The sequence below is a fragment of the Temnothorax nylanderi genome, unplaced genomic scaffold (genome assembly GCF_030848795.1).
Source record: "Temnothorax nylanderi isolate EJ_2023f unplaced genomic scaffold, tnyl_v1.0 TNYL_tig0334_pilon, whole genome shotgun sequence".
In the NCBI taxonomy this organism is placed as follows: domain Eukaryota; kingdom Metazoa; phylum Arthropoda; class Insecta; order Hymenoptera; family Formicidae; genus Temnothorax; species Temnothorax nylanderi.
In genome coordinates, this window is record NW_027249396.1 from 40,425 (window position 1) to 51,396 (window position 10,972).

Genomic DNA, 10,972 nt, shown 5'->3' on the forward strand with positions numbered 1-10,972 from the left:
TTACGATAAAACAATTTTTAGGAAGCCTATGATATTGTTTCTTTTTTACAACGGTATTCCGTAATGTCCCCACGGAAGCGTTTCCTCGCTGTTCAACGTCACGTATCGCTTGTCGTCGTGCGGACTGAGAGCTAGTTTTTGCTCCGACACGGTGTAAACCTCGTGCAACGTCGAGCGTATGCACGACTGGCGCGTCTTCAGCTCGCGCGCGTTCCGCAGGCACGCCACGTAATCCTCGAACGTGATCCTCTTCGCGACTACGTTTCTTTTAACACCCTTTATTCTCTTGGTGTCGTCGCGTCCGAGTACCTTGTAAGTGTACATCTTCGCTCTGAGGCCCACGAACTCCGTCATGATCGCGCCGTTGTTCTCGTCCTTCATCAAACCGGACACCTTCTTGTTGACGCGCGGCATGCCGTGCGCGTTATTCTCCGCGTAATCGCTCGTGTCGAATCTGTCTATGTCGCGTCTCATACGATCGTACGCGTCTTCGCACTTCAGCGAATAAATCAGACTATCGGTATCCGTGTAAAGAATTCAACACCGGTCGTGATAGAGTGGCACCATGTAGTCGTAGTGAAACTCGTAGAGACGCGTTTTGGATATCTCGAGAATACACATACCCACGTAGACCGGCTTGTTGAATTTTACCTCGAGCCTTCGCAGCTCGATCGCGACGAGATTCTCCGAGAAGACGCTTCTACTGTGAAAGTTCGGCTTAGCGATCATCGCGTCCGCGCCGTATCTCCCGTCCCATCGCGTCACGAGACGCACGTCCACGTGATCGCGCACGTTCTCCATCGTCTTGCCGAAGACGGCATTGTTTATCAGTTTGTACATATTCCGTGCGAACTCGTTGCTCGCGCGCGTCCTAAGCATAGTGTTCAACTCGATGTAGCCGCCAAGCCACGGTGACTGGGTGAATCGCAGAACGCGACGAACGCGCGTCAGACGCAAACCGAGTCGCAGACATTGCTGCAGGTTTCGATAGTGCGTCACGTAACGCGATTTGTCGTAGAGAGTAGCGAGCAGTTTCTCCTGCCGCTTACCGGGCGGTTTATCGCGCGTCGGGCACAGCGGCAGGTCCGCGTGGGCGTCGTGCAGGTCCGGTGGATACTCGAGATCCACCTCCAGAATGTAACCGATATCGCTGTCTGCCGGCACGGTCGTCACGTCGAAATTCTCAGGGTCGTCGAGCCATTGGAAATTCGCGTACGGCAGCGATTCGCTCATAGCCCAACCGTACAGATTGTTCACGTCGTAATACATGAGATACGTAGTGGGCTGGGACGAGTCGTACGTCGGTACGTGCCTGTTGTTAGCTCGCGCGTACCTGAGCGAACATTGACTGAGACCCCCACGTATTCCGCGTTCCACGAACAGCACCATGTCAATGTCGGTGAGCAGCTCGAAACGCACGCCGGTGTACCTCAGCATGGCGTCCCACGTGTACCCCGGCAACGTATAATAATGCGCGGGATCCAGCCCGTAACTCGCCACACACGTGTTCCGAAAATTTTCAAAGATATCCGCCAGAAAAAGCACGTCGGTCTTGAGATACAGATCGCTGTACTCGCCGAGATCTCGCACGCGAAAACGTCGCCAGACCCTTGTCGCGTGCTTGTAGTCGCTCTCGCTCGCGGTCTCGTCGGTCAGGGAGCTGTAAAAGACCTCGCGCGGCGGAAGTTCGGTCTCCCGCAGTTTGTCCACGCTGTCGACGTACTCGTACGGAAATACTCCCTTGCGAGTGAGCAGATCGAGATCCTCCGTGCTCAAATCCGCGTACTCCGAACGCGTTATTCTCAGCTTGTCCTTGTCCAGATAGGAAGCCAGAGTTTCGATACTCGCGGCTAAAAATTTGTATTGATTCGAGTCCACGAATCGAAGCTTCACGTACCGATCCCATCTCCCGTCCGTCTGCGTCTCCTTAACGGTCTTCGCGAACGATATGTAACTTTCCTTCGTAAGCGGCAGGAGCTCGACTCTACCCTCGAAATCGTTCGCGATTTTCTCGACGATAAAGTGCGCGTCGTAACCCGACAGATTGTGGAAGAACACGGGAATCACGTACACGTTTCTGTAATTCAGATTGCAACGAGAATGCGCCGGACCTCTGTAGCGTCCGGTTAAATGACAGTGATCTCGCACGCGATTGTCCTCCTGTTGGAACGCTTTCCCACACACGTGACAATGCGTCGCGAGCCAAAACTCGCGTTTCTCGTTCTCCGTAAGTTCTACCATTGATATATTGGTGGAGAATTTAACCTTAACGCGATGTGCGAGAACGCGAAGCTCGTTCACGAACCACGAAACGCAATCCTCGCCGCGACAATATTTGTACGTAGATACGGTATCGTCGTAGGTGCAGCACAGATAGTAGCCCAGGCTGAACGGTACGTGACGCTGATAAGCGTATCTTTCCGTTCTCGCGCCCCCTTCGGCATTCTCTCTCTCCCGTTGTTCGAGAAGACACTACAGATCCGCGTACACCACGAAGGGAAGTCGCTCCTTTCTGTCGTGATTGTCGAACGACAGCCACTTATCGTCCTCGTTCGGAAGAACGATGGCGCAGTCGTTCATTCGGCCGCAGTCGACGCTGTGAGCGGCCAACTTTTTGCGCGTATAGAAATAGTGTAGACATCTGCGAAGTAACGTGCGTGTGATTACTATGTGTTTGGTATATATAAAAATAATACCTTGTCGTTTCCTTATTCCTCGGGTTTTTTTTACTTACCGATCGCAAACGTGCTTCGCACACCGTTTCGCGGTCAATTGCGAATTCACCAATCTCGACAGATTCTTTATCCAGGCGAAATGGCCCCTGTTGACGCCGCGTAGCGTATCGCGCAGATACAGGAGATTGACGTGTCTATCCCTCTTATCGTCGGTCAACCGCAGAGGCACGATCGCGTTGCAGTCGGCGCCCCGTCCGAACTTAGCTTTTTTTTTTTCAATTCCTTCCCGAGTTGTAAATACGTTGATCGACACGTCGTTCTGACGTTCGAACTTTCCGATCTTTTTCAGATCTATGGGAAGATTGATCCCGTCGAGATTCAGCACCGTCGCGTAATCGGGATACAAGCCGCGTCGGTCCGCGTTCCGCTCGACAGGATACAGAGCAGCGACCACCGCACGCGCGAAACACGTGTCGTTCTCCGACCGCACGTTGACCACCGCCTGTTTAAGTCTTATACCTCGCGGTATCTCCATCCAACATCCCACGCACATGGAATTGCACTTGTTCACGTTCACCGTTAGGTTCAGTATTCGCGACAACGCCCATCCGCTGTCGCGTTCCTGAAATTTGTCCAACGCCGCTAGAATCTGGTCGCGCACGCGCCTGTCGTACCACTCGCCCAGATCGGACCCTAGGAGGAGCTGTTCGTTCCGCGTAGCGATACTCTTCACATCGGTCTTAACGTCCGCTACGAATTCTCCATTGAATATGACATTGACCTTCAGACACGAGTATCTGGTCAAATTATCCTGCACTTTTTCGAGCACGGTGCCCTTCGCATCCTCGAGAAATCGCGCGGGTTCGATGTACGTAGAGTTCGTCACAGCGCCGGTGAGTACGCGACTTTGGAACGCTGTATCGATCTCGACCCACGAAAATCCTCTGCTAACGCCGCTGCTGCTACCGCCGCCCCCACCGTCCAAACCGGCACCTACGGCGCGTTCGAATCGTCGACGCAGATCCTCCCTCGAACCTTCCAATCGCGCTATTCGAGCCACCAGAGCGTTCACGGCTCCCGTGTTTCCTCGCCCCCCAGGTTGTCTGACTCGACACCTCTCCCGCAAGAGCCGGAGACACTCGTCGCATCGTCGTCCCCACGCGCGGTACCCGTCCGCGTCGCGGACGTCCGCGGCGAGCAACTCGTCGCACTCTTCCTGCATCCCATCCAGAAGGGCCTTCCACCCTCGGGAACACTGAATTTCACTCGATCGAAAAGACGACGAGACCTGTAGGTCTGAATCCTACGTATCTTCTCTCCTCCATCCACCGTCTGATAATAAAGATAATACTCGAGCGGCAGGCAACGCATATAATCGTTCGTCCTAACGGAGTTTGCCATTGTCGTCTCTATCCACGCTCGCTCGCGCGCAGTTCGCGCCCCGGTCTCCCTTCGCAGATGATGAGTTGCCAGATTCCATCGCGCGTCCTCCTTCACCACCGACGCGCATACGTTTGACGACAACGACGCGTCGACTCTCGCCGATTCGTCGTCCGAATCGGACGAGAACTTGGGCATGGACTCGTAACAGCGCAGTTCGCCGTCCGATTCCTCGGACGAGTAATAATGGTGATCGTTCATTCGCGAGTACGCATCGCTAATGTTACCAACAGTTCCAATACGCATCAAAATCAATATGAAAGAAAACACCATCGCTTATAGAAAACGTTCCAAAACGCATCCCACGCGTCAAAATCAATATAAGTGCGATCACCGTCGCGTATAATTGTTCTTTCTTTAATTATTTCATTATAGAGATACGTCCGGTGCGATCGGCAATCGGCGATTCCGATTTTGCGACGGATCAGATATCTCGTTACGTCGACGCGCCGCGGATCCCCATTTCTCCTGAGCGGATCGCTGATTTTTACGATCGGTTTCCCGTATCTTTTCAACCAGATCCAACTTTTGCAAAGTTCTACGTACTCGTCACTCATACCTCATTTAAAAAAAAAAAAACAACTGTAACTTATCCCATTCCCGGTGCGCTTTACGTCGCACCACTCTCTCTAGATAATGCTGCAATAGCGCCGCTAACGCGTCTCAGTCAATAGTAACAGATTCCATTCTCCACCACTCTTCTCCAAAATATTTGGTATTGAAGAGACCTCCGGTTCGATCGACGATCGGGAATTCCGATTTCGCGATCGATTAGATATCTCGTTACGTTGACTCTCCACAAATCTGATCCGCAACACTTCCTCGCGAACGGGTCGCTGATTTTCGCGATCGGTTTTCCAAACTTCGCGCACGCCGGTTTGCAAAGTTCTACGTACTCGTCGCTCATACCGCGTTTAAAAAATAATAACAGAAACTTATTCCCGTTCCGATCCGTTCGCACCACTCGCTCTCTCGATACATTTGTCCGTCCGCGTCAGCGTTTGCCGCGTCAACGTTTGCCGCGCTGTCGCGCGCCTGTTCAATTTATACTCGTTCGTTATCTCAAACGGAAGATGTACCTACGGGATACACTTTTTCCCGGAAAAACGACAACCGCTCGCCGCATCCTCCGAAAAGAATAAAAGGAGGAAATGACGAAAGCGACCTCGAACGAGTTCGAACGCTCGTTGAAAAATAATCGCGAAACGTACGAATCGGGTGAACGAAGAGAGTAGTCTCGTCTCTCTATCTCTCTCGATACGCCGGGGTGAGCCGGAAAACCGCGTCCGGCCTGTTAGGAGAAAGAAGCGCGCGCCGCCGCGATCGACATCGCGACGCTCCTCTTTCGAGAAAAACGCGCGATTTCCGCGCGCGGTCGATAACGCGCGACGCTCCTCTCTTCCATTTTTTTTAGGAGCGCGGCCGGTAACGCGGAACCGCCCGCTCCGAGCGCCCCCTCGGAACGCCTGGGTCCCCCGCCCGTTGGCGACACTGCGGCGCGACGTTCCTAATAACCCCGCCTAGGGAATTTACGTCCTACAAGTGCTCGACAAATACCAGCAAACAGCCTTCCCCCGCGTCGACTTTCCCCCGGAACTTTCATTCCCCGCGTCAAAATACTAGTAAACAGCCTAGGGACTTTCCCCCGGAACTTTCCTTCCCCGCGTCGCGCTCCCCCCCTCGCCCGGCAAATACTAGTAAATCGCCTAGGGACTTTTCCCCCCGCAGGTCCCCCCCTCCGCTGACCCTTAACACCGTCCCTCGCCCCCCTCGCCCACCTCTTACGGCGTTTCCCCCGCGTGAGCGAGGCACCCCCCGACCCCCCTAACCGCAAGTCTGAGTACCGGAGTGTCCGTTACCATGCTACTTCATTCACACATTAAATTAAATACAATGACCATTGCAATACATAATATAAACACAGAATTAAAAAAATATATAAGTATAATAAAAAAATCGCACACATTCTAGGCATACAAAATTTTGAATACATGCAATCACACTTTTACAATCACACTGCTTCTTCACATACAACTACACTTCTTCTCAGATGCAACATGTTCTGCTTTCGCTAGAATTTTGCATCTTTCCTTCGATCTCATCTCCACCCCAAATCCACCACACTGCCTGAAGGCATACCTTCTTAACAGGAAAATATGACATCTTCAGGTAGATGATTGATCGAAGTAGAAGGACCTACCTAACTGATTTTTTTAACTACTCATACATGCATTTACAATTTAACATTCATAAAACGAAATTATTTACAATGTCTTTTTTAATAAAATTTTTATAATCCTGTAAAATTTTTTGGTAATTATGCAGTAATAGGGACCACCCTCCGATGACCTTGACCTTGACATATGTTGTCAAGGTCACCCTTCTGAGTGACCTTCGGAAGGTTTTAGCCGTCGCTCGTTATTCGTTAAAAAGTTATTAACAAAAAAAGTTTAGAAAATATAGCAGTTATTTTAAGTATTGAGAGGCATAAACGACCAATATTACGTCTTTTTTTTTAAGTAGAGAATATCTCGTTTCGCGTAAAAGTTGCCATTTCTCCATCGAAAAGGCTGTAACTGTACACACGGCTGCGTCGCATTTGTCCCAATTGCTACAAAGAATTAAAAACAATATACTTGTTTGCTATAATTATCAATTAATATTGAAAGAATTACCTCATGATTTAAATATCGATATCTATACTCAATATTGCGCTTCCTCTCAGCTGTGTATGCATTTTTTAGCGTGATGTATGCGTGAAAGCTAATACATCATGCAAAAATTCTTCCGATACCCCATTTATATATGCAAAATTAACAATAATCATTCGGTTATGATCCGTAAAATTTTTATCCCAGAACATTTGCCGTATAAATTTCGGCCACGTATTTGCATTGCCAATGTCTTGAATCGCAAGCCACGGATTATTGTTTAATTGCTGGACTGAGTATGCCATTGTAAGATTAAGATGTGCAGGTTGTAAATGACAAGATATTTATTTCAGTAAGACGCGTCACGACACACTGGCTACACGACACACTGGCTACGCGTAGTAATACTGAGTGACATACCAAAAGCTGCGTACAGGTGAATCTCATGTGAAGCTTTGTTTACATAAAAGTATAAACATAAAAAAAAGACGTAATATTGGTCGTTTATGCCTCTCAATACTTAAAATAACTGCTATATTTTCCAAACTTTTTTTGTTAATAACTTTTTAACGAATAACGAGCGACGGCTAAAACCTTCCGAAGGTCACTCAGGAGGGTGACCTTGACAACATATGTCAAGGTCAAGGTCATCGGAGGGTGGTCCCTATTACTGCATAATTACCAATTTTTTTTCTTTTTTTTACATTATTTTTATATGATTCACGTATTCGTTTCATATCACACACGTTATTTATGACATCGCGCTCTAACATTTCTATATTATTATTATTAATATTAATAATTTCATTCTTATGATTACACCACCATACAATATTGTTAATCGCAATTATACGCACTACAATTTTATACATATTGGCATGATGTTCTATGCATTCATGCCAATCCATATTAGCGTTCCAATTTTCTAAAAAATCTAACAGTACTTTTAAAACGTTACGACAATGAGCTTTAGTTTTTAACAATTTATTTGTAACGCTTGTAATTTGTTTTATGAAAAATAAAAATGAATTATTTCTTAAACTATTTTCACAATTTGTACAAGAATTAACTTCTTTAAGAACTAACTTAACAATTTCATTTTGGTAATCTACAGAAGATGCTACAATTACTTCATCGGCAACATTTTTATCCGTAATTAATTCAGATGCTTCATCGTCATTACACATAATATTACGCATGTCGTTATGTTCTAAATAATTTTCAAATGTACATAACAAATTAAAATTATCATTTGTAACTTCACAATTACCGCGACGCATTGAAATACATTGCATATTATTTACAAGTAAAGTAAAAAACGATTCTTGAAATTGACGAGGTGTGGGATTAATATTACGTACAGCATGACTACGAATTTGGCCAAAAAAATTTTCTAATGGATCCTGATTACAAAATCTAGTATTTAATTTTACAAAATTATATTTTTTACTTAAAATTTTCCACAGTTTTTGAAACCCGTCAATTGTTAACAACCAATTTTTTAAAGTTGGTACCAATTTATTTACTGTACGCGAAATTTTCTCAACGAATGCTGTTTTACGCAATATATTTTTTGCATTTACCCAAAATAGATGATGATTGCTGTCTTTAGTTACAGAACAACGCGATTCGTTGCTGTCTTCTCTTTTATCGTCTCCATTCACGCTGTCAAAAAGATCGTTGAAGAAATTTACTGCTGTCACTGTTGCTATTCCTTTTTCTTCTCCTATTTGAATTTCTTCATTCTTTATAAATACAGTGCCTACATGAATATAAACATATATATTAATAAATACATAAATTAACACACGAATAAAAACCTAATACATTTATAAACTAATAAATAATACACTAATAAAAAAATATAAACGTATACAATAATCTCCATTCAAATATTTGTATGTGTGTACATGTTAACCAAGTAAAAATGAAAAAATAAAACAAATTATACAAATATGATAGATATTTTTTTTATAGTTACACAATGTTTTTTCTTATACTATTTTTTGTGCAAAGAAGAAAAACTAGAATTACAGTTCTTAAAGATTTAATTATTTATTCTTTTCTTATTACGTAAGTACTTACATTTCGATGTTGCGAATGTTTGAATAACACTAGCCATCGTTCCACTCATTGCTTGGACTGCATTTTTTACACGCATTTTACTAATTTTTTCTTCTACCATATGCTCCGCTGTAATTTTCTTTAAAAGTGGTCGAATTGTATTGATCTTTTTATCTATGATCCAAGCTGTTTTCAATATATCCCACGATGCAAATTGGTCTTCTTCTCCCGGAGCATTGGAAACCTGTAATAAATCTTTCGATAGCCAATTATTTCGAATACCTTTGATCAGATGTGGAGGATCATATAGATGTATTATTTCCTAGTTTCCAACTTCGTATGTTTGATCTATAAAACAAGACAAATTAAAATAAATTCATGCACGCGCACATACATTTTCATCTTATTTCTCATTTATATATTTACTTTGTGCTCTATTTTCCAAATTCCTTTTCTTTGTTGTTTAAAATAATAGCTCTTTAATTGCAGCTACATTAGAGGAACCTTGATCGCACACTGTTGCAACTATGTGGAAGCCTGTTTTTGTAATTTCTAATACTACTTTTTTAATGCATCTAATTAACTGAGCGGTATTAGTCTGTTTATCACAAAAATTAAATAAAAGTGGCATCTTCCAGCCAGAATGTAATCCGCGTAACATAAAAACTAAAGCATGATCCGCGACTTTTCCCGTTCGATTGTTGCCCCAATCCTCAAGACCACAAATGACATCCTTCTGAATGTCATAAGTGCACTTAGGTTGGATAGATACCTCATCCCACATCAGAATACATATTTTTTCTTTTATTGACATTTTTTGAGCTACACTCTCTAAATGTCTCAAAATAAATGGGTTTAATCCAGGATATACAGGTATTTTGTGCAACACCGATTGTAATGTTTGTATCGAAGGAATTTGTTTAAATATTGATCTTAAAGTATTATATGCATGCTTCCCCACAGTCTTGTAAAGCGTTAATGCGAAGGCTTTCTGTTCTACACTATAACGTTGTCCCTGCAGAATATAAAATGGTATCATAATCAAATTTACAATATTATATAATAGTAATTACAAAAAGTAACATGTAATAAATATTTGAAAGTAATATATTTTGTTTATTAAACGGTAATTTCCATCGTTTTATATATATATTAAAATTATTATATACTTTCGTGCGTATTTCTTTTACAAATTATCTATTTAATAGAAATCGTTATAATTTCGACCTCATTTTCTGTATTAAGATCAATTAAAAACTACTAATTACTTTGCTACACAGTACACGCACACGCGCGCGCGTGTATATATCTATATAATATATATTTGACTGTGTTGTGTATATGCAATTTATTTTTGTTGCACATATAAAATCAGAAAATGTTTCTTTTTGTATGATTTGAATGGATTTGAACGAATAAATTGTGACGTGACATTGTCGCGTCCACCGCCCAGACGGTAGCTCGGCCGAGGGGAAGGTCGGGGATGGCGCCTCGACTCGAGTAGGGAAGGGTCAATTGCGCTAATTATATTTTAAGTTAGATTTTATAGAAACAACAGGTGGTGCCGGAGCGTGGAATCGATGATGAAGGAGAAATGTAACGACTAATGTCGCAGCGAGGGACGGATGAGCACGTGGGGAACGCTAGACGGAGTGGTTGGCCGACGGGCGGGCCACCAGGGCTCGCCGCCGAGGAAGCGCATTGGAATGTCTCGCACGGCACGACCCTGACCCCGCCGCAGCACAACCAATGGTGCACCACCGCGACTGCAGCGCGGGTGGACGACCCAGACATTTCCTCCGACGGTACCGAGGGACCGAGCGGCACAGCCATGGCCCGGCCAGCCTGGCTAAAAACCGCGATGGGCCCGCATACATAATAGCCATTTGAAGGGACCGCGGAAAACGGCGGACATTGAGAGCGGCGCTGCGAGCAGGGCGGCACGCACGACCAATCGGCGGGGCGGAAAACTGCGAGCTTGGGGCGCGTGCGCGGGGACCCAGCGTGGTCCCGCCGGACCGGCCACTCCTCACTGTCGAACCAGCCGCAGCCGAGGTGACATCCCCTGTAAAGTGCCCCGACGCCGCCGAGCAGCAGCGAGCAGCAAATTTGTAAAATCTCCACTCCGGTACTGCAGCGATA

The 10,972-nt window shown here is 45.2% G+C and overlaps 1 protein-coding gene across 1 annotated transcript; it reads right to left on the reverse strand.

Annotated features, from left to right (window-relative positions):
- Positions 1-537: 537 nt before the first annotated feature.
- LOC139781388 (uncharacterized) lies at positions 538-2,241 on the reverse strand. Its single transcript, XM_071720247.1, has one exon. It carries the CDS (start codon positions 2,239-2,241, stop codon positions 538-540), a length of 1,704 nt encoding a protein of 567 aa, XP_071576348.1.
- Between the last annotated feature and the right edge of the window lie 8,731 nt (positions 2,242-10,972).

What these genes read in the sequence shown, in the direction of transcription:
- LOC139781388 (XM_071720247.1), bottom strand. Translation starts at nt 2,241, where the DNA reads ATGGTAGAACTTACGGAGAACGAGAAACGCGAGTTTTGGCTCGCGACG.